Below are 23,179 nucleotides of genomic sequence, written 5' to 3' on the forward strand. Positions count from 1 at the left end.
CACTGGAGAAACGTCTACTTTATTGGCTTGGTTGAGGGCACATCAGGAGCAAGTGGAGACTCAAATGCAGGTGGTCTTGTCTCTTGCCAGGACCAGTGCTCCTTCCATGATGCCTCGCTGCCTCATCCTCCCCCCACCACATCCCAGCCCTCTGAGTTCCCCCAGAACTGGTTCTGTCTTGTTGAGGTCCAAAGCCTCGGAGAGGACAGGAAGCCACTGGCCTACAGGGCTCTGCCTTCAGAGCCTGGGAACAAGATGTTGATGGTGGTCTCAAGGGTCTCCCAAGGCTGTCCAGGCAGGAAGCATTCCCCATATGCTTCCCCAGAAATCTCAACCTTTACAAAGACCAGGAGCCTTGACAAATTCTTCCTGAGGACTGGACTCCAGGATCTGCCTCCCCAGGACGCCTGTGTGCCTGGGACACTGGAAGGAACTGAGAAATGGGGGCCTTCACAAGGACGCCTACAGCTGCCGCCAGGACACCAGCTAGATAACCACGGGGCTCACTGGCCATGGGGGTAAGGCAAGAGAAGGCCTTGGGAGGTCTGCTGAGGAGAGGGGCCTGACTGGGGAGGGGCGGCTGCTGCGGGCCCACTGCCATCCTGGTCTGATCCAGGGGCAGAAAGCCCCAGGAGTGTCCGCAGGCCACTGAAGACAGCGGGATCCCAGCAGGGAAGGATCATGAGCCCCTTGACCTTGGCCCCCTCAAAAGCTCAAGGAGGAGCACAGCCAATGGGCAAGGGGGCTGAGACAACCCCTTCCAAGTCCACTGAGAACATCCTTGGCTCAGATTCTCTCCCTCCTCTTCCTCCCTCCGGGGAAGCGGCTCGGGGTCTCAGACTAGCTTCCCTGGCTGCTGCTGGGACGGGACCAGCAGCCTCAGCTAGGCCAGCCCCAGCCTCTCACTAGCCCAGGAGGCGCCCCGGCCAACCCCGCGACGCGCGCTCTCCCTGAAATGAGGACAAGGCCGACAGGGCTGACCGTCTGCTGTAATTCCGGCAAAATGGGGATGACAGTGCCTTTGGCAAACTGACGCAGTCCTTGGGAGCCGCCCGCCGGCGGTGCTGGGGCTCTGCCCGACACAGTGAAGACTTGGGGAAGGAGGGGAGAAGCCGCAGGGGCGCCCGCCTTCCCTTCTCCCCGTCCTTTGTGCACCTCCGCAATGGAGCCTCAGCCAGGCGCCAGGGCAGGCGCAGAGAAACTCCCCGCTGGGGCCCGGGGCCCCCTCCCCTTCCACCCTTTCACGGCAGTCCAAACTCTGGTGAGTTTGGGTGGAAAAAAGGAAGGGCAGAGGTGGGCCCGGGGTCACAGGGCAGGGGCCGTCCTTCAGTCCCAGGAAACAGAGATGGCCTCCTGCCCTTCCCCCACCACCCCAGACAGGCGGGGCTGCAGGGCCCCTGAAGGAATGATTTCCACCGGGGGGCCTCCACACCAGGAAGCCTCAGGCCAGGAAGACCACGAAGATGATGAAGAAAACAATGAGGATGAGGAAGATCTTGACCATGAGCCAGCGGTTGGAGGTGACGGACTGGAAGTACTTGAGGATCTCCGAGTGCGCGGCCTCCACGTCCAGCTGTGCCCCCAGCACGTTCTCGTCAATCCTGGGAGAGGAAGGAGACAGAACCGGGCCAGGTGAAGAACTGTGAGGCAAAAGCCTCTGCCCGGGTGCAGCCACAGGAAGCCGAGGCCACTGGGGGGCACTTGGGAGTGGGGGAGGAGAGGCCCTCGAGACTCATGGCCCAGAAGGTCCCCGAGGGGTGGCCTAGGGCGCTGATGGGGGGATAAGTGGCTGTGGGAAAAGCATCTTGGCAAAGCAAGTGTCATCGGGCAGCGTCTGCTCGGAGCCTGACCCTGACCCTCCCCAGCAGCCCCGGGTTGCTGCCCCCTCGCCCCATCACACTCGGCATTTATGCAGAGTGTGGTTTTGGGGTTCACCCAGGGATCCTCCAGGAAAGCAGGACTCATGGCACTGCCCCGCTCACAGAGAGGGAAAGCAGGGAGCTTTGGAGGCCAAAGGAGCTGGCTCCGGCCTCCCGGCCTCAGCCCAGGGGTGCCATGTGAAGGGACCGCTCCCGAGGAGGCCGCAAAGGCTTGCATCATGGCCCTTGGAGAGCACAGACCTGAACTCCTCCCCCTTTACAAACATGAGCCCCTGGAAGGCAGGGTGACCCTGGCACCCAACCCAGAATCTGGCATCCAGAAGGGTACAACCGGGGCCCCAGACTGACTCCAGGATTTGCCCCCCTGCTGCAGAGGGCAGCCCCCCAATCTCCACCAGCACCCAGCCTCTCCCCGCCTCTAGCACCCCCAGCCTCTTATGAATCAGCCTTCCTTCGAGGGAAGGAAGGTCTCGCATCACCAGACGCTCTCCCCTGGAACTGACCGATACCCCTCTCGGCAAAGCCCCCAGAACCAAGGCAAAGCACCTCCCTTATTCTGGGACACCATTTCCTCGAAGGCCCTTTGAGAGACCAGCTCAGACTGGAGCAGGCCTGTCAGATGTGTTGGCGACAGACCAAGAGCTCTTAAATTGGGGTCCAAGGGGGAGAAAATACATCTTTATTTTGACTAACTTCAAACTGTGTATGGTTCTCGGGGTTGGCAGCACGGTGCCGCCACAATCTGGAAAATCCGTGTGAAAGTTTGGGGCGCTCCCTTTGTACCAGAAGAGGAGTCTGGATTTCCTCTTTTCCTTTTCTGGGGTGCTTAGGATACCTCACTGTAAATTCTGGGGTGATCTTGCACAATCCCATATGTCTGTTTTATGCATTTCTGAGATTCTCAACTTTTCCTGTGCCATCTTCTGGCCTTCACAGGTCGCCCGTGGCTTCCTTAACATTCCCCCCAAATTCCCATTTAAATTACCTGAGCCACCCTACGACCCATCCAAACCGACTTGGGGGGTAGGAGAGGAAGCCTCGACAGCTGAATCTCCTTCACTTACTTAAAAACCCTGCTCTGGGCTCCCCCTCGGACGGCTGGGGGTCCAAGCCATAAAATGGGGCCAGTGCTTCGTCTCAATTGAGGGGCCCTGAGCCCGCCCTCTCTCGTGATGGCCCCCGGACTGGGCATCTTACCGCTGGATGGTCTCTTCCTGTTCCTTGACCATGTGTGCCAGTTGCTGGAAGATGGAGCCCAGCTCCACAATGGTGGACTCAATGTTCTGCATGGTGTCCGCCCTGCTCTGGATGTAGGAATCCTGCCGGGGAGAAGCAGAAGGATGCAGGTGTGAGCAGGCTTCCTGGGGGGGAGAGGGTTCTGGGGGGTGGGGGGGTGGCAGAGGCTCCCAGCTCTTTTCTTCAGGTCCCATGGGGTTTCATTGGCATGGGGGCCCTGCCCAGCTTGCCATGAGCTCCGTGCTCCCCCAGAGTCTGACCGCCTGGACCAAAGCGCCGGGCTGTTCCGATTCTGTCTCCTTCCTTTCCCGCCCCCGCCGCGGCCCAGGACCCATGAGAACGTGCTGGGAGCACAGCTGGACGTGGAAGGCTGCACGCTCAGAAACCCCTGTCCGGGGCCTACATGCCCAGGCCTGGCCCAGAGCAGGTTCCCCAGGGTCTGGACTGACCGAGATGCTTGTTGACCGCAGGCCCCGCTCCCTGGGCTCCGGCCCGGGTACCCACCCGCTCATCAATGAGCTGCAGCTGCTGGCTGGTCCGGGAGTCCATCATGTCAATGGCCACGTCCCCTGCGGCCCTCGGCTCGGCTCCCAACACCACAGCCCCACCCCCTGCGGGAAGAGAAGGAAGGTTGAGCCCCGGTCAACAAACTGTGACTCCCAGAGAGTCACTTCATGGTTGCCTTGATTTCTTCATCTGTAAAATGGGGATAACCCCAGCAGCTACTTTAAAGGGTTGTTGGGAGAAAGCCCTCAGCCCAGGACCTGGCGTCTTGCCTTCCCTTCTCCAGGCTGCACATGCCCTCAGAGGGCCCACGGTCTACTCTGGGGACCCTGAGGTCCTCCATGATGCAAGGACATGGAACGCCCTCTGACGGCCTGGGGTTCCAGGAACGAGGGCAGTCATGGAGTCTGCACGAGCGTGTCACCGGCTAGGCACCAGGACCCCCAGGATTAGGGACTTATACTAAGCACGAGAAAATGGGGACACAGTCAGGGAGCTCACCCCGGGGCTCGAGCCACATCTGGGCCTCTAAGCCAAGGCTCCTGCCTGCCTGGGATGCCCCCTTTCCCATCCCCCCTGCCCTCCAGGGGCCCCATCCCTCAGGGCTCTGCCTGTTCTTTCCCTCCCCGGGAAGGCACCGTGCCTTCGGCTGCTTCCTCCGGCCGCTCTAAGTGGCCCTGACACGCTTACTACACGTAAGGACCCCACGAGGCCGAGGGCTCGGGGGCAGCCACCTTGGTGCACACAAAGCCGGGCTGATTCTCAGAGAGGAAGGGGCGAGGAGCCCCAGGGTTCCGCCTTACCCAGGTGGTTGGGGGCGAGGGGCAGAGCTGCCACAGACGGACGGGAAAACTGCTCCCGGCGGCTCCTCTGCTGCTTCAGGTTCTGGGGCGGAGGGGGATGGGGAGGAAGGGAGGTTATTTCCTGGCCCATGGCGCGCCCCAGGTCTCCCAGCCCCTCCTCCCCCCAGCCCCATGCAGAAAGGTCTCACCTCCGTCCTCACTTCCAGAACAGACTTGAAGTCGTTGGACATGGAGGCCAGCTTCGACTGGGAAAAGAGCAGGGGCCGGGTCATTCCCGCGCCGCGCCCGCCGCGCCCTCCTCTCCCCGCCCTCCCTCGGCCTCACCTGCAGGGACACCACGATGGTGTTGGAGTGGGTCTGCAGGTGCCGCCCGCTCTGGCTCCCCTTGGCCCGGACAAAGTCCTGCAGCTGGGCGATCTGCTTGTTGAGACTGTTGATGTCCTAGAGGAGGAAGCGGCGAGAGGCCGCGTGAGCGCCCGCTGCCCCGGAGGAACCAGGGAAAGGAGGAGGCCGGGCCCAGCGGGCCGGGCTCTGGGACCCACGGCCTCCGCGCCCGGGCCAAGCTTCCCCATCGGAGCCCTGAGCGAGCTGGGCCCGAGCGTGGTCACAGAGCCAGGGTCTGGACGTGACAGCGGAGACACCGACATCAAAAGGGAAGCGACCCCGCCAGGGGGCAGACACGGGGCCGGGACTCCCCCAAAAGGGACAGGAGGAGGCTGGGGAAGCGGAGCAAGCCCCAAGGGGGAAAGGGGAAGAGGAGGAGGAGGTGGGGGAGGGGAGGAAGGAGGAAAAGGAAAGAGGAGGAAAGAAGGGAGAAAAGGGGAGAGAAGGAGGAGAAAGGGAGGAAGTGCCGCTCGCACCCACAGCGCACCTGTTTGATGATGTAAGTCAGCTCCTCAATCTCCACAGCCTTGTCATCAAACAGGGACTTCCTCTTGGCCACTGGAGAAAAGAGACCCAATGGGAGGGAGGACGGGGAGGCGGGAGCCACACCCAGAGAAAGCCCAAATGCTCTGCGGGGCTTGGCTTATTTCGGGGCCCCTGGATCCCCCAGAGCGCAGCCCCATCCCACGGCTGCCGCCCAGATCTCCCTTTCCGTCCCACCGCCTCCCTCATCTGGGCTGGGCTGCTGTGCTTAGCCTCCCTGGGGCCCGGGGTCCCCCTCTTCACTGAGGGCCGTCACCACCAAGGCCACGCTCCGCCACCTTTCTGGGCTGAGCAGCCGTTCCTCTGGGCCTCTCTGGGCCCCATCCCTTCTCCCTTCCCCTGTGGGCTCCTTCTGCCAGGGCTCTGCCCAGTACCCCCGTGTCCGGAGCTCACTTCTAGACTGCTCCCAACCTCTTGGCACAGAATGGGTCTCTTAGCACGTACGTCCTGCGTCCACTCCCCTCCCCCCACACCCACGTGTGCAGCAGCACGTGCACTGATACACACGCTCACACGTGCACGGGGACGTACCTGAACGTATATACCCCCCCCCCATGCTGGGGTCCCCCTATTTCCTCAGGGCAGGAGTCGCTCCTGGGTCTGGCCCGTTACTTCCCGGCAGAGAACCTGGGAAGCTCACTCCCTTTCGTACCGGACCTCGCCCCTGCCCCAGCCCAGCTCGTCCCATTAACGTCAGAAGGCACGTGGACCCCGACGCGAGCCTGGGCGGCTGTGGCTGACTGTTCACCGCCAGCCGAGGCCTTCAAGGCCAAGGATGCTTTGTAGCCTAAGCACTGACCTCTTCCTGCCCTGCAGCATCTGCACCCCTGCCTCCCCGAGAGCTCTTCCCCCCATCTCTGGAGGTCCAGCCTGCCCTGCGTGATCCCCACCTGGGGACTGTCTCGCCCCCCCACCAAGCCCTCAGCCTGGCTCAGTTCCACGGGCCTTTTCGTCAATCCCATCAGGACCGGGGACCATCACTGTTCGTCCAGGTAACCTCAGCCCCCCACCCGGCAGATGCCCAATAACTCCATGTGCCAGACTGAGAGGAGGGGGCTCCCGCAGTCCCCCCGAGCTAACTCTGTGCCCACTCACAGATGGTCAGTTTCTCCAGCTTGGCAAAAGTGTTGCTCAGGTCCTTCCCGATGCGCCTACGACAGAGGAGGGGGGGGTTAACCCAAAGAAAGGGGCTGGAGGCTGGGCCCCCCCCATCTTCAAAACTCTCTACACACAAGGCCCCAACATCCCACAGCATCTGGACTCCCCCAACTTACTTGGCCATGAGGGTGAACTCACTGCGCTGCCGGACAGCACTGAGAGCCGTTGTCCGGTTTGTCTGGAGTCCATTCTGGAAGACACATCAGGAAGTGGGCTTCTGGAGTCTCCCCATTCCCGACCTCAGGAAGTGGGCTTCTGGAACCCCCCCTCCAATTCTAAACCTCAGGAAGCGGGCTTCTGGAGCCCCCCATTCCTGACCTCAGGAAGTGGGCTTCTGGAGCCCTCTCCCAATTCTAGACCCCAGGAAGTGGGCTTCTGGAGCCCCCTCCCAATTCTAGACCCCAGGAAGTGGGCTTCTGGAGGCCCCTCCCAATTCTAGACCTCAGGAAGTGGGCTTCTGGAGCCCCCTCCCAATTCTAGACCTCAGGAAGTGGGCTTCTGGAGCCCCCTCCCAATTCTAGACCTCAGGAAGTGGGCTTCTGGAGCCCCCTCCCAATTCTAGACCCCAGGAAGTGGGCTTCTGGAGCCCCCCCATTCCTGACCTCAGGAAGCAGGCTTCTGGAGCTCCCCTCCCAATAATAGATCTCACTGTTTGCTGCTCCAGCTCCCTAGTAAACCACTGCTCTAATGTGGGGAACAGGGGAAGTATTCTCCTCCCCATAATCTGCAGATCTCAAAGTCTAACGCTGGCTGAGATCCAGAGGCGGCTTTATAACTTGGGCCTCGGCCCCCTCTCAGGGGCAGCGGGCACTGCAGTTGGCATGTATGCCCGCAGGACCTGACCTTTACCTCAGATGGTGACAACTGCTCCCCGTCTGTGGGCCATCCGAGGGGTTCCGGGTGACCCCCTCTGAGACCCTGATTTCCAGCTCCTCCCAAGGCCCGGCGCCCACCCTTGCGAGCCCCTCCTTCCGTCGCCCTCACCTGGCGGCTCTGCAGGGACTTGCAGGCGGACAGGAACTCCTGAGTTCGGTCTCGACAGGACATGGTGTCAGGAGGGGGGCCCGGCGAAGGGGAGGAGGTGGTGGTGGGGATGCTGCCGCTGAGGCCGCTGCCAGCCGCTGCAGGGGGCAGCACCTGTGTCTTTGAGAGACCCAGGTAGACTCCCTGATCTGTGTTCTTAGACCCGTAGCGTTTCCTCGTGTTCATTTAGACGCATAACCTCGGACTGTTGTGGGGGGCAAGCCATCATTCTCTGTTCTCCATCGTCCCCCATTTCCCCAGACTCCTGGCTCCTTCCTTCTCCGCTAGCCCACGATATCCCCCTCTTCCCCCTACTTTTCATGCTGATCTGGCCGGACATTTAACTCCGGCATCACGGGGGACTGAGCAGAAGGGCCAACACTTCGAATCAATGTGGGGGAAAGCAGAGCAGTCACGAGGGGCAGGAGGGGGAAGAGTTCCCATTCTAGACTGAGAGCATTGGGAGGGAATCTCTGTACGAGGAGCAGTAGTCTTGTTTTACAGACAGGGAAACAGAGGCTGAGACTTGACTCAGAGCAGATCACGGAGTCACAGAGGAGCCAGGACGGGAACCCATTAAATCACACGGACTCCTGAAGGGAGGAAACACTACCTACTTTTCCCTCCCCACATTCCCCTCCAACTGGCCCAAGAAAAGGGAGGAAATCATAAGATGATGAGAAAGAACAAGATGGGGAAAAGAACAGGGAGAGTGGGCGAGGATGGAGAAGGTGGGATTAAGGAAAGGCTCAGGAAGAGGAAGCATGGATCCAGGCAGTGCAAGATCAAATCCCTTCCTTTTACAGATGAGGCAGCTGAGGCCGAAGGGGGTAAGTAACTTGCCCGGGTCACAGAGACGGCCCCTGGGAATGCCGGAGCTGTCACTCCAAGCTCAAGGTTTTTGTGCTGGACATGCCAAAAGGAGAGTAGGAGAAAAAATCTGAGGAGAGAAGAAAACAAAGATAAGGAAGTGAGGAAACAGAAATAAGAAGATAAAAGTGAAGAAGAAAATGCAGAGGGGAGAAGACTAGGGGAGGAAAATCAAAATGGCAGAGAAAAGGAAAAAAGAGAATAGGAAAAAGGGAAAGGAAGGAGATGATTTTAAAAAATAAGGGGACAGAGGTAAGCGTAGGAAGGAGAGAATGGGGACAAGGGAAAAAGGAAATAAACCTTGATTAAGAGCCTATTATGTGTCTGACATGCGCTAAGTGCTTTTGAGATATCTCCTCACAACAACCCTAGAATGTAGCCAATGCTGTTTTTATCTTTGTTTACAGATCAGGGAACTGAGGCAAACAACAGTCATGTCACTTGCCCACAGTTAAGTAGGGTCTAAAGCCAAATTTTAACTCTCCATATCCCTGAACCCCCAGCTTCCTCATTGAGGGCGGGCAAAAAGGGAAGAAGGAGGAGCAATCAGGGAGAAGAAGGGAAAGGAGGGTAGAGGAGAGAAGCAAGAGAGGAGCAGAGGGCAGAAAGAGGAGACAGGAAAGAAAAGCAATGGAGGAATGAAGTAGAGAAAACAAGAAGGAAAAGAGAAAGGAAGAAGGGAACGGGGGACAGGGGAGAGAAAGAATGAGGGAAAGAAGTTAGAATGAAGAAAAAAATGGGGAGGGCAAAAATGGAGGGGGAGAGACGGAAAGGAATAAGGGCGGAAGGAGGAGCAACAAAAGAGGAGAAGGAATGGGGGGCAGAGAAGAAGGGAGGGAACGGGAAGGAGAAGAGGGAGAGAGGAGAAGGCGTGAGGCTGGAAGAGGAAGAGATGAGAGGAGAAAAGGGAGGCTGGAAGAGACAGGAAGCGAAAAAGAGGCTGGAAGAGGGGGAGATGACAGAAAAGGGACTGGAGGAGGGGGCGACGAGAAGAAAAGGGGGCTAGAGGAGGGAGAGAAAAGGGGCTGGAGGAGGGGGAAGATGAGAGGAGGAAGGGGGGCTGGAGGGAGAAGATGAGAGGAGGAAGGGGGGCTGGAGGGAGTAGATGAGAGGAAAAGGGAGGCTGAAAGGTGGGGAGAAATGAGGAGAAAGGAGGGCTGGAGGAGGGGGAGATGAGAGGAGAAAGGGGAAAGGAGAAGGGAGGGAAATGGGGAGAATGGAGGGCTAGGGAAAAGACCGAGGGGGAGATCCAATGTGGAGCTAGAGGGAGATTGAGGAAAAGGCTTCATAAGGGCTGGAGGAAAGCTGGGGTGGAGAGAGCAGTGGGAACTTAGTATGGGGGCTCCCGGGAGACCAGGACGTTGTTCAGGGGTACCCTCCAAAATGTTTATCCGACATCGGAAGTCCCGCCCTATAATAAACCCCGCCCTCTCCGCGGCTTCGAACAACAATTGGTTGCCGGCGCTATCCTTCACCTCATGCGGCGTTCTGATTGGGCAGGGACGGCATCGCTCACCAGCGGCTGGACCGGCAGAAGTCTCCGGTCTCTCGGAGTCGGTCGTCTTCCCCCCCATCCCCGCCCCACCGAGAGACGGCCGCCCTCGGCCCCAGCGTTTTCCCAGCCTCATCCGGGTCGTCTCCTACCTCCGCGTCGCTGTCTGCTGCCGCCGCCTCCGCCGCGCGGGCTGATACCGCTTCTTCCCCGGGGACCGAGTAAGGGAAACGCGACCAGAGACCAGAGGCTGACACGTCACCTAGGCGTGGCCCCGCCCCCAAATGACGGCAGTGCGCCGTCACGCCCACTCGCCGACGCCGGTGGCCACACCCCCGCAACAGTGAGGGCCTCGCCCACTCGCCCGAAAGGATCCTTGGCCACGCCCCCTCACATCACCAGGCCACGCCTACTCGCCGACTTAATCCCACCCATAAGCCACGCCTCCCCGTAAGGAAATCCACGGCGCCACGCCCCCTTGAGTTACATCACCGCCTCCGGAGGACCCTTAAAGGGCTCGCGGAGGCTTCGGGAGTCCGTCGAACCAGAAATCCTCCCATTTTACCCAGGGGAAACTGAAGCCCCGGCCCTCTTTCCTCCTCCCCAACCCCAGCCAAGAGTGAGGCAGGCACCATCTCTAGGCTCTAGGTCGCTACTTTTATTCTCTTCTCCGGGGGGCGGGGCAGGGCAAGGGTCCGCCTGGGTCATCGGTTTTCCTTCTCTTCCCTTCGTTTGGACAATTTTAGTTCTTCCAGCCGCTGCAGCTGCTCCTGCTCTGACTTCGACGGCTGCTCCACCACTTGGCTGCTGCGGGACTCCTGAGACTTCTGAACCGACACAATCTTCACCGTGGACGACTGTTTGCGCGTGGAGCCCCGACGGCTGAACATGGACAGGCGCCGCCACAGCACCGTGATGATCAAGCTCTCGTTGGACTTCCGCGACGAGGGGTGGTGACCGGAGCGTCCTGCAGGCAGGGAGGGGGCCGGGAAAGCCAGGTTGCGGGGCCCCCCGCAGGATGCCCTCCTCCGAGCACATACCCACCTCCCCAGCACATCCCCCACGCCCCTTTCCTAGGGCCTCCCCAGCACATCTCCCCCCCCGCCGAAGGCGTACCCGCCTCCCCAGCACATCCCCCACGCCCCTTTCCTAGGGTCTCCCCACCCCGACGGTGCACCTGCCTTAACCTGCGCCCTCCTCCCTATACCCAGATTGGGGTGCACTCACTACCCCAGCAAGCCGGACTGGGGTGCAGTCCCAGACCGTCCTTTCTGCGAATTGGCCTGCAGCGTCTCCACCCCGCCCCTTTCACCGGTACACCACGCCCCGCCCCGGGGCAGCCGTGCAGCCCCTTCGCCGGCCTGCCATAATGATTTGGCTCTCCCCTGGGCTCTACCGACCCTACCTTCCATTTCTTTCTTGGAGTATATTTCATCCTTACTCTTGTTCTTGGACCTGACACAGCCCATCACCCCATCACAGGCCTGGCGTCCAGGCAGCCATAGCCTCGCCCCACTACTGAGGCTTTTGTGACGTCAGAGTCCTCCCCCTCCCCCCTCTCCCAGCCGGGAGCTGTCCCAGGACCCCTGGCAGGGACTCTCCCAGGGACCAGGCAGCTGGCTTCCCATCTACTCCCTCCCAGAGGAAGAGGCAGGGTCACAGAAGGTTGGAGACATCTTTATTTATAAAGGGGGGACAGGTGAGGGGCCACTCAGTAGCTGTTGCTTCTTCCCTGCAGGTTGGGCTCCCAGGGGCTTCTGCTTCCTCTTAGCCCCAGCAACCACTGGTTGCAGCGAATCCCACAACTCATCGCTCTCTGTTTCTTCAGGGATGACTGGGGCAGGATCTTTGGGCTCATCCTGGTGAGTGGAAGGCAAAGCTTTAGGGCTGATGAGAGGCCCTCTCCCTCCCCACTGCCGGTCCAGTTGGGCCACTTTTAGTACTGAGGGGGACCCACTGATCACATAAGTTGACAGCTTAAAGCTACAAGGGAACAGTGTCTGGTTCCTGATTCCAAGAGATCCAGGAGTAGGCACTATGGGGGCTGCCCCTCCACCCCAGCAGCTTTGGCTCCCTTGTCCCCGCTCAGCAAGCCCTCCAGCCGCCTTGGCTGTTGCCCATTCGCCCATTCCCACCAGACACTAATAAACAACCGAGGTTGGGTGATAGTGTGTGTGCTCACCTCCCAGCTGTCCCTGCCTGACAAGAGGAGACAGTTCAGCCGTGACTTGAGATAGACCTGAAGGAGACAATTGGGCGACGTGAGTGAAAATGGGAGTACGGCAAGAGCTGGAGCAGAATGGGGCAGAAGGGGAGGGGCATCACCTTATGCTCTAGCCCTCGAGGTTCCCGAAGTCGGTGTACCCGAAGAACTCTGTCCAGGCCGCAGGAGGCAAGAAGAGGCTGAGTGGGGTGGCACTGCAGCCCCCGGACGCTGCCCGCCAGACCTTTTAAGCAGCAGACCAGGCGCCCTGCGGGGGAGGGAGGGAGAAGGGGCATTTCAAGGAAAGTGATCAGAGCGGGTGCTTTCCTCTGCCCCACCTCCCAGCTCCTGTAAGCTCCTCCAGCCAACTCACCCTGCCGGAGGTCAATTTCTGCTAGCTGCCCATGGGTGTTCCCCACGACCACGGAGCTGTGGAAAGGAGCCCAAAGGGCAATCAGGGATTGATCCACATGAGCTGGCTCTGACTTGTCCTTCCCCCCCCCAGAGCCCACCCAGATCCCTGCTCCCATCACTCACTTGCCCCCTGGAGTGAGAGTCATTGCCATCAGAGGATACTCTCCATAGGTGGTTTCCAGCACAGGCCGCCGCTGTGGGGAGGCTGGGTCATACACTCGAACCTGGAAGGAAACTGAGACATTAATATGATATGCAGTGGAAAGAGTGCTGGCCTTGGAGGCAGGAGGGCACGGCTGTCCCCCATCTTGGAGTAGGTGCCTGCCCCTTCTCTGGCATCAGTTTTCTCATCTGTGAACTGGGCCGAGAAGGGAAAAGTCAGATCTGTTCTGATATCTCCAGGATCCTCTGGGGATCCAGAATCTGGCCATACAGCCACACACTTACAACACTTTCCATCACCAGTCACAAAGTGGTCAGTGAGACCGGTCTTTGGAACCTGCCAAATGCCAGCCAGAAAGCTAGAGGTTTTGGGGAAAGAGCCGGGGCCATTCCATGGTGGATCTAATCAGGAAACAGGAGAAGGTGAGGAGTGGGGCAACCCAAGTCATAAAAGCACAACACAGCCCTCTCTGCAAGAGCCTCAGGCCTCAAGAGAAGGTCAGAGCCAAGGCAAAACGGAGGCAAGCTTGTGTTCTCCTAGCACAGAGCCTTTAGCTCAGGCTGGGGGAACTAGAAGCCGGGAGGCACCAACAGGTCCAGGGGGGCTGGATCCAGGCCGCTCCGCTCATTCAGAAGGGGAGGAAACAGCAGTAGGGACTGGTCGAGAAACTCAGTCTTCATCCTGTTTGTCATGAACCCCACAGAGGCCACACTGTACTGGAAAGATCGTAAACTGTGGCCAGGTGGGGATTATACCAAATATGTAAATCCATTGTGGTGGTTCAAGATATGGAAGATTACCAGTGGAATAAATCATGTTAATAATATAAAAAAGTGTTCAGCAATAGCAGATGTCAAACTATATAATAAAACAGTGGTAGATCAGTAGAATAACTTAGGTCAAGGGTCCTCAAACTACGGCCCACGGGCCAGATGAGGCAGCTGAGGACGATTATCCCCCTCACCCAGGGTTATGAAGTTTATTTAAAGGCCCACCAAACAAAGTTTTTGTTTTTATGATCGTCCGGCCCTCCAACAGTCTGAGGGACAGTGAACTGTCCCCCTATTTAAAAAGTTTGAGGACTCCTGGGTTAGGTACACGAGACAGTAGTAAATGACCATAATATCTAACATTTGATAAATCCAAAGATCCAAACTTTGGGGATAAAGATCCATTCTTTGACAAAAACTGCTAGAAAATCTGGAAAATTGTAAAGCAGAAACTTAGGTATAGACCAACATCTCACATTATATACCAAAATAAGGTGATATACCAGAGGCAAATACGGGTAGTATGGGATAATTTTCCTCTAAGATCTATGCATAAGATTTAATGACCAAAGAGACACAGGTGTCACAAAATATAATTCTGATTACATTAAATTAAAAAGCTTTTGCACAAACAAAACCAATGCAGCTAGGATTACAAAGAAAACTGAAATAGAGAGAGGCAAATTGAAACAACTCTGAGGTACCACCTCACATCTATCAGATGGACTATGGCAGAAAAGAAAAATGATAAATACCAGAGAGGATATGGGAAAATTGGAACACATAATGTACTGTTGATGATGCACGCTGTAAACTCATCCAACCATTCTGGAGAATCACTTGGAACTAATCCTTAAGAGCTATAAAAATTACGGATGCCCTTTGAATAAGCAACGCTACCTACTAGGTCTGTGTCCCAGAGAGAGCATAAAAAAAGGATCCATATATACAATCTTATCAGCCCTTTTTATAGTATCAATGAATTAGAAATTGAGAGGATGCTCAGCATTTGGGGAGTGGCTGAACAAGTTATGAGTGTGACGGATTATTATTGTGCCACATGAAATAATGAGCAGGATGCTCTCCGAAAAACCTGAACTTTCACAAACCGATGCAGAGCGAAATCGGCAGAACCAGGAGACCAATTTACATAGCAACAACACTACTGTATGATGACCAACTGAGAATTAGTTGTTCTCAGCAATACAATGATCCTTTAAAACAATTCTGAAGAAATCATGATGAAAAACACTATCCTCCTCTTGAAACTTTTTCTTTTTTGGAAGGATAGTGGTGATAGTCTGTCCAACCTGTGTTTTCTTTCACAACATAACTACTATGGAAATATGTTTTGATTGCATAAGTGTAATCTATATAAAATTGCTTGACATCCTAGGAAGGGACTAAATGAAGGGAAAGAATTTAGAATTCAAAATTTTAGAAAATGTTAAAAATGACTGTACGTGGAACCAGAAAAAAAATTAAAAATATAACAAATACGATATGATTATATCCATAAATGCCCAAATCCAAAACTCATTTCTACTAAAGACTGTAAAAACTATAGAAATAAGTGGACCTTTACCTTAAAATAGTATTTAAATCCAAGAAGAAAAACAGAGGTCTTTCCAGTAAGATCAGAAGTAAGGCAAGGATTTGTTGTCCAGTCTGACCCTTTGTAATCCCATTTGAGGTTTTCTTGACAAAGACAATGGAATGGTTTGCCATTTCTCCAGCTCATTTTAGAGATGAGGAAAACTAGGGCAAATGGGCTAAGTGTCTTATCCAGGGCCATACAACTACAACTGTCTATGGACAAATGGGAATTCAGGTCCTCCAGCACTCCAGGTCTGGTACTCTTATTAACTGCACCACTTAACAGCCCTAAGCAAGGCTGCCACTTCCCTCTCCCCCAGTACTATAGCTCTAACTTCAACCCTCAAAAAGAAGCCTTGGATTCTCTCAATGCTGGTATCCTCTCCTCCTCCCTCCCTAATGGGTATGTTTTGGGTACTTGTATCCCTAACTTTGCAGAGTTACTGGCAAACAGGAGTTTAACAAATATGTGTCCCTCACTGATACAATGTTGGTGGAACTGTAAACAAATCCAACTATTCTGGAGAGCAATCTGGAACTCTGCATAACCTTTGACCCAGCAGGGTTTCTTCTGGGCTTCTATCCCAAAGTTATCTTAAAGGAGGGAAAGGGACCTGTATGTACAAAAATGTGTGTGGCAGCCTTCTTTGTAGTGACTAGAAACTGGAAATTGAGTGGATGCCCATCAATTGGAGAATGGCTAAGTAAGTTATGGTATAGGAATGTTATGGAATATTATTGTTCCATAAAAAAAGGATCAGCAGGAGGATTTCAAAAAGGCCTGGAGAGACTGACAGGAACTGATGCTGAGGGAAACGAGCAGGACCAGGAGATCGTTGTACATGGCAACAAGACAACTATGCGATGATCAATTCTGATGGACGTGGCTCTCTTCAACAATGAGATGATTCAAACCAGTTCTAATTATTCAGTGATGAAGAGAGCCATCTACACCTCAAGAGAGAGAACTTATGGGAATAGAGTATGGAATACAACATAGCATTCTCACTCTGTTGTTCACTTGCATGTTGTTTTCTCAGGTTTTTTTTCTTCTTGATCATGATTTTTTGTGTAGCAAGATAAATGTATAACTATGTATACATATATTGGATTTAATATATATCTTAACATATTTAACATGTATTGGACAATCTGCCAGCTAGAGGAGGGGAAAATTTGGAATAAACGGTTTTGCAAGGGTCAATGTTGAAAAATTACCCATGCACATGTTTTATAAATAAAAAGCTGTAATAAAAATAAAACCAAATATAGATCACTTGATTGGGAGATGAAGGGCCAGACCATGTTAATAATACAACAAAATGTTTCACAATATCAAATGTTGAACTATACTATAAAACAGAGTTGTAGATCAGTAGACTAGGGTAAGTACACAAGACAGTAATAAATGACCATCGTAACTGCTAGACAAGCAACTGTGCCAGACAGTGCAACTGGTCATTGGACTTAGCTCCTGCATGTAGGTGATTCCCATAGTTTGTATATCCACTCTCTTACCTGGTGATGTCCAGTGCATGTCACAATTTTCTGTGACCCAGGAAGGAATTGGATGTCCTGGTCCCAGATGGGAACCCGGAGATTCAACCAGTCATTTCGGACCTAGGAAGAAGACCCGTGGGTTAGACCCATCCCAGCTTGTCCAGCAGACAGTTCTATGGCCCCCATCCCGAGCATGCAGTTTTGACATCCCCTGCCTGGAAGCCATCACTCACATTCTTAGCCTTGAATATGGGCTCCTGGGATGATGTCTCCAGGTCCCACACTTTGAGGGAATTCTCCTTTCCACCAGTGGCCACTATGTGAGGTCTGTCAGGATCCTGGCGCATCCTGCACACTCCAGGACCCACACTGAGCTCTTTGACCTGGGGTAGAAGGGAACACAGAGAAAGGTAAGAGCCGATTCCTCCTGGTATCCCAGTATTTCCCAAGGGAAGCCAGAGAATCATAGAAGACAGGGCAGGATACCTGCCAGTCAAGAGAAAAGGGCCCAGATGTACAAAAATGTCTAAAGCAGCTGTTTTTATGGTGGCAAAAAATGGAAATGTGGCTTAACAAATTACAGTATGTGGATATAAGGGAATACTACTGTGCCTTTACAAAGGATGAAGTGAACAGTTTCAGAGAAGCCTGGGAAGATTTCTAAGACTGAGACGTGGAATGAAATAAGGAGAATGGGGGACAATATAATAACTGGGTTGTAAAGAAAATTGCTATGAAAGACTTTAAAATCGCTGATCGATGCCATGGCTAAGCAACCAAACTCCCTGAGGACCAATGAGAGATGCAAACTGTGCATCTTCTGACAGAGAGGAAGCAGGAGAAAGCAGGGGTTTCTGTGCCCATCTATGACGAGCGTTTTTAGCCTTACCCTTGGGGAAAGAGATTTTTGTTCATAAAAAAAAAAGTTCTATTTTAAAAAAGAAACAAGGCAACTATTATGAGGCTGATGGAATTATCACCAGTTGGACTCTTCTGGGTCCAAGTCCCAAAAGGACTTGGAGGAGGCAGCTTCTGGGGCCTCCAAAAGAAACATGGCTTTATCCCAAGAAACCCCTTTCTTTATTATAGGCAAAATAGGACCTATCATAGCAACATTATCCACAACAGTAAAAAGCAGAGAAGATCCACATGTCCGAACAAGTGGGGAATGACTGAGGAAACTTTTGTGCACTATAACTGCATTTTAAGAAGTGAACTGTGAAGAACAGGAAGCAATACAGGAAGACAAATGAGAGAGCCCAGATTGAATAAAGAAAAGAAAAAGGCACTGAGAATAATGATGATGTTGATAATGAGAAATAGCAGCAAAATCCTGAAAGATGCACTAAAGAAAAACACGTTCAGAAAGGGAAACAGAATCCCCAGAATGATTGTGTAGCACTGCTTGTTAAAGTTAAGCCCCAAAATATGTTTCAAAAGAATTGTATGTGTTTCCCTATACCGGATTACTTGCTGTTTAAGGGTGGGAAGTGGGAGAAAAAATCTGGAACACAAGATTTTGCAAGGGTGAACGTCGAATAGGTATTTTGGAAAATCAGAAGCTATTATGAACAAAATTAGCCACATAACTGAAAAGTCACATAAGTTCACAAATTAATTTCACATTTTATGTGACCTTTTTGTTTATCTTCATATCTGCTTCTAATAAATGCTGAGCCCAACAACCAAAACGACTTTATTAAATGAGTCAAGGCAAAGAAAAGCACTCACATGTTCAGAGGAGTCCTCGGGCCACAGGCGGAGAATTCCAGACTCCACGCAAGTGATGAGGCAGCTGTAGAATTGGGGGAGTCAAAGAGATTAAAGGTAAAACAGGTGGCAGCTGAGTCCCAGCAGGAAGGGAGCTGCTCTGTGCCCTGCCTCTTTTGAGCAGCTCAGCTCTCCATCCTAAGTCACAAGCCTCAATCCCCTGCTTCTTCTTCCTGCCCAGTTCTAAGAAAGTTTCCCAGTGCACCCCTACATCCCAAAATAGCCACATGTAGGGCCAATCAAGAACCCGGTGCTAAGCAACAAAGCCCAGGATTAGGATCATCTGGGAGAGAGGGGGGTTGAATTCAAAGCTGCCAGAAGAGAGACAGCCCAAACTGGAGATAGATTTAGAGGTAAAGAGGGGAAGAAAAGGTGGTGATCTGGGGGCTCTTACCCATCATGCTTTGCAAGCCCCCGAAAAGCTCCTTCTCCTCCTGGACAGCTCCTGCTCCTGAGGAACTTGCCCTCCTCTGTGCTGAAGGATTTCACAGTGCCATTGGCACAGCCGATCAGAATCTGGAGGGAGGGGGACCAGGCTGGATTCAATTCACCCAGACAAAGATTTTTCCCATGTTTCCTTCTCTGGAGAAAAAGGACTTGGAGGGGCAGCTAGATGGTGCAGCAGGGAGAGCACCGGCCCTGAGCCAGGAGGATGTGAAGTCAAATCTCAGACACTTAACATTTACCAGCTGTGTGACCCTGGACAGGTTGCTTAACCCCAACTGTCTTGCAAAAGGAGTTGGGACTCCCTTTGAATCCTGGGAATTTTTATTTAAGCCCCCTACTGAACGCAGAATTGCCATGCATAAAGCCACAATAATGGCAGACAGGATTCCTGACTTCACAAAATCCCCTGTTAAGATACAAGACAACCCGAACATATCATATGCCTGATTTTGTAAACGGAGACCCAGTGCAGGCTGAGGCTTCTCTGCGGCGTTACTGCTGGCAACAAAACCACTTCTCATCTTAGGTCAGTTTGGGGACTGATTCACCCGATTGTCCTGATTCCCCCAAATCACTAATGCTTATGCTCTCCCAGACAACCTGATACCATAACGGCTTCCCGTAAAGTACTTTGCAAACCTCAAACCTCAACGGCCGCTATCATTCCTGATGTAGTTATGAGCACGTAAAATCCAAATTGCTACCATTGCGGCTTTTATGTGCACGTGTATCCTCAGCACCTCGCACGGGCCAGCACAGCAGGTGAGCAACAAATATGTGCTCGGGAAACTTAACCAAAAGGCAAACCAAGGCCCGTGGTTTCGTAGCAGGGGTGCCAACAGCCACTAAAGCAGGTCACAGCTTGCCTCAGGTTCGAGTCAAAGATCCAGAACTGAAGACAGTATTTATTTTATAAGAGCAAAAATCATAATTATCCAACATCACGGGGATGATGAGCGAGGGATCAAGCCTGGTTGAATTAAAGAAAACGGACCTAGCCCCCCCCCCCCCCCCACACACACACGGGATGAAGCCGCCCGCTGTTTCTAACAAAAGCTTCTGTGAATATATGGGTCCCAGCTGCACCCCAAGGTCACCAACACAGAGGGATATCAACTCACTGGAGCCTGGGATTGGATAAAACCACCTTCTGAATGAGGTTAAAGAAGGGACAAAATCCTCTGCCTCCTCAAGGCTGACGGGAAGCTCGAGATAAGTTATGGGAAAATCTGAAACCTGGTTATCTAACTGGAGAGGAGGAGCTTGAACTTTTCAACTCCTGAGCTTGGACCCTCAGAGGAAAAGGCTTGGACTGGTTACAGTCGCAGAATAAAAGGACCTGCAGAGTAACATCAAAGCTACAAAGTCTCTTTGTTCTTTCCCCACTCGAGGCCCGGCCCGGAAGCGGGCAGCCGCCTTTCCAGCCTGGTAGCATGAGCTTTCTTCCAGACCCGAAGGGGGGGCTCGGCAGCAGCTGCCATCAGATCGCGGCTGTGGCGACCCCAGGGAGAACCTCCGAGAGGAGGCAGGATGGGAGCATCTCTTCCCTCTCCTGGCTCTCGCTGCTCCTTAGTCTCTCCTATCTGGACCCTCCTCACAACTGTCAATCTATTGAGAACCCCAAAGGATTCGGCCCAAGCTTTCATTTTACAGACGGGAACCAGACCCAAGAGACCAGAAGGGAGGAGGTGCCGGAGGCCTGGCAGGTCGGGTCCCCTCTAGGTGCTTTGTCAGAAACAGGCGCTGCACAGCCCCTCCCCCCATATCCTCCCCACCCCCAAACACTTGGAGCCTTCCAGGGCTCAGGCGCTCCCGGGGGAGAAACAGCTGCCCAGAGGCTGCGGTCTGACAGTGGGGAAGGTACTTGTCACCCTGCCCAGGACTCAGTTTCCTCCCCTGTAACACAAGGTGGGAGAAGCGGACCTAGACAATCTAAACCCCAGGATCCCCCACCGCTCATGTCCCCCTCGTTCTCGCAAATTAAAACGGAGCCAACGCGCCCGACGCCCCACTTCCCTTCGGCCGGATCTCGGCAGGACAAACTTCCCACGGAATGCCTCCTGCTACCCTCCCACCCCAGGGGCGCGGCAGGGACCGGAGGGGGCTTCCTCGGGGGGCCTGGCCAAAAGCAGGCCTTTAAAGGCACAAATAACAGCGTGAGGCCGGCCGGAGCCCGAAAGGGGGGGGGGGTTTCGTAGTACCGGTGCCTTTTCCTTTAAAGCCGAGGAAGAGAGAACGAATCCCGGTGGACTTCGAGGAGGCGTCCTGTCAGACTCTGAGAAGGCGGTGGTCCCCCTAGCCCCGCCCCTCGTTACCTCTCCAGCCCCGCCCCCTCCGTTAATCACCACCCCCGCCCCGGCCTCACCTGGCTCTCGGCCGCGTCCGCCCAGCACAGGACGTTCACCTCCTCCTCCCGCCGCGGCCTGCCCTCGGCCTCCGTGAAGTTCACCGCCTGCTTCCGGACCAAGTTCACGCCTGCGTCGGGACAGCGGGGGGATGAGTACCGCACCCCGACCCGGTCCCCGTTTTCCCCACACCCCTGCCCAGCTCCGCTAACCCTTTAAGATTCCGGTCTCCGAACCGACCCACACGTGATTCCAGCGTGCCGACGCCGCCATGATACTTCCGCCAGACGACTTCCGGGGAGGAGGGGGCGGGTCTCCCGACCATAACTTCCGGTCCCGCCTCCCTTAGCAACCGGATGTGACTTCAAATAGGTCCGGCTAGGAAGCGGCGGGTCTTCTAAGGAACGTTCCGTGAGGGGGACCATAAGATGCTGAGGAAGCGGCGCCGCGGCGGCTTCGACTCCTGTGAGTCCGGGCCGCGAGGCCGTTCGGGGTGCTCGCTGCCTCTGTGTCTCCTATCCCAATCCTAGTCTCGTGGCTGAGACCCCATGAGGTCTTATCCTTATCCTTGAGGTCTCCAGGGGGAGCGCAGATTCCTGTTACCTTTTTTAAAAAATAGATTCAAATAGTTCCTTGGTCCGTAGTTGTTGGGGTGACACGTTAGAACCGGGGTTACGTCATGTCCCGACAGATGAATCTTCCGAAGGCAGCCTCCGCCCCTCATTAGCCCTGGGACCGTGCGGCCCGTCCCGTTCTTGGGTTGGAGCGCCCACGGCTTCCATGGGGAGGGCATGTGGGGGTGGGGAGGACTTCCGCACGATTAGGACACCTCGTGGCGTCTGTGGGATGCGTCCCTCATTTCCTCTCTGGAAAGGCGAGGCCGACTCCTCAGCGTGGCCTTTGCACCAAGGGAACTTGTGCATGATTCAAGGCTTTGGATTTAGGGTTGATTCAGTCACTTTTAATGAAATCTGGCACTAAAGCTGGGCCTGAAGGCCACGAGGACTGATGCCGACAGACAGGTGGCCGGTGCACCGCGTCCTCCTCTGCACGAGGCCGGCTCGCGCCGCTGGGCCACACCCACCTCGGCCTGCCCGCCCTCCGGCCACCTGTAAATGCCAGGACGCTCCAGCTCAGCCCAGACCCTTCTTCCTTGCCCTGACAGGTCTGCCCGGCCCTGGACTCATTTAGAGCCATCTGCCTCCTGCCCAGAGCCCCACCCCCCGGCCCACACCCTTGTTTAGGTCCCCAGTCCCTCTCTCTCTGACTCAGCCAGTCAAGCAGCAGGCACCTGTTTATTTATTTTTTTATTTATTTAGCGCACACTCTGAGCCCTGGGCCAGCTTCTCGGGGAGTTCTCTTGATGGGGGTTGGGGCAGATGGCATCCAAGACCTGGACTGGCAATGTGGGAGATGAGCAGCAGAAGGAAGAGCCTGGCACTAATTACGGACTCGGAAAGACTTTTTTCCGCCAGAAGGGATTCGAGATGGGCCGAGAGAAAATTCCAAGCAGGTTCCCAGGGCCAGGAAGGTGTAAAAAGACTGGGAAGGGATGGGCTGGGGAGGGGGAGGTGGGGGGGCAGCTTAGGAAAGGTTTTGAACAATAGAAATTATACAAAAGAGAGGGGAAGTGGTCAGATGTGCAACTAGGAAGATGAATTAAAGGGAGGGAATGTAGTGGGGAGAGACCTGAGGCAGGATGAGGTGATGAAGACCTTACTATGGGGAGTTGGGCACCAGGGTGAGCAAGTGAGAAGTCCAGGTTGTCCATCTGATAGTGACAGGGCTCTTGACAGGAACAGAGAGGTTAGGATGAGGGGAGAGTTCGGCAGAGCAAAAGAGTGAGTTTAGTTTATGCATCTTTCTTTTCTCTTCCTGGCATCTCGTGCCCTGATCTCTTTGTGCAGGCTCAAGGTTTCATAGACATCATCTTCTCGTGTCTAAAAGAATCCATTGCCTAGAGAGAATTCCTTGTCATTTCTGTGGTTTTCCTCATGGGTTTAGTTAACTTGTACTAACATGGACTAATGCTTAAAAAAGCAATAGCTGCTTATTCAAAAGTCTGTAAGTTTCTGGCT

At 54.5% G+C, this 23,179-nt stretch overlaps 3 protein-coding genes across 5 annotated transcripts; all 3 read right to left on the reverse strand.

The window, feature by feature from the left end:
• STX5 (syntaxin 5) lies at positions 1 to 10,186 on the reverse strand. Of its 3 annotated transcripts, XM_051966126.1 has the most exons (12): positions 10,046 to 10,186; positions 8,375 to 8,471; positions 7,493 to 7,736; positions 6,625 to 6,698; positions 6,446 to 6,501; positions 5,295 to 5,365; positions 4,748 to 4,864; positions 4,612 to 4,668; positions 4,424 to 4,505; positions 3,621 to 3,727; positions 3,078 to 3,199; positions 1 to 1,601 (listed from the first exon to the last, which is right to left on the reverse strand). In XM_051966126.1, exons 3-12 carry the CDS (start codon positions 7,715 to 7,717, stop codon positions 1,442 to 1,444), a joined length of 1,071 nt encoding a protein of 356 aa, XP_051822086.1. In that variant the 5' UTR covers positions 7,718 to 7,736; positions 8,375 to 8,471; positions 10,046 to 10,186; the 3' UTR covers positions 1 to 1,441. The 3 variants fall into 3 exon arrangements, with proteins under 3 accessions (XP_051822086.1, XP_051822088.1, XP_051822085.1); XM_051966128.1 differs by lacking the exon at positions 8,375 to 8,471; XM_051966125.1 differs by having other exon boundaries at positions 7,493 to 8,471.
• A 345-nt stretch (positions 10,187 to 10,531) lies between these two features.
• TEX54 (testis expressed 54) lies at positions 10,532 to 11,480 on the reverse strand. Its single transcript, XM_051966129.1, has 2 exons — positions 11,299 to 11,480; positions 10,532 to 10,860 (listed from the first exon to the last, which is right to left on the reverse strand). The coding sequence occupies exons 1-2, from the start codon at positions 11,360 to 11,362 to the stop codon at positions 10,598 to 10,600; spliced, it is 327 nt and encodes a 108-aa protein (XP_051822089.1). The 5' UTR covers positions 11,363 to 11,480; the 3' UTR covers positions 10,532 to 10,597.
• A 74-nt stretch (positions 11,481 to 11,554) lies between these two features.
• Positions 11,555 to 21,870, reverse strand: WDR74 (WD repeat domain 74). The gene is made up of 11 exons (XM_051966124.1): positions 21,314 to 21,870; positions 21,122 to 21,231; positions 18,704 to 18,825; positions 18,271 to 18,334; positions 16,773 to 16,922; positions 16,558 to 16,659; positions 12,634 to 12,734; positions 12,470 to 12,525; positions 12,219 to 12,364; positions 12,076 to 12,132; positions 11,555 to 11,752 (listed from the first exon to the last, which is right to left on the reverse strand). Exons 1-11 carry the CDS (start codon positions 21,372 to 21,374, stop codon positions 11,576 to 11,578), a joined length of 1,146 nt encoding a protein of 381 aa, XP_051822084.1. The 5' UTR covers positions 21,375 to 21,870; the 3' UTR covers positions 11,555 to 11,575.
• Positions 21,871 to 23,179: the final 1,309 nt, after the last annotated feature.

The sequence above is a fragment of the Antechinus flavipes genome, chromosome 6, assembly GCF_016432865.1.
Source record: "Antechinus flavipes isolate AdamAnt ecotype Samford, QLD, Australia chromosome 6, AdamAnt_v2, whole genome shotgun sequence".
Classification (NCBI taxonomy): Eukaryota; Metazoa; Chordata; class Mammalia; order Dasyuromorphia; family Dasyuridae; genus Antechinus; species Antechinus flavipes.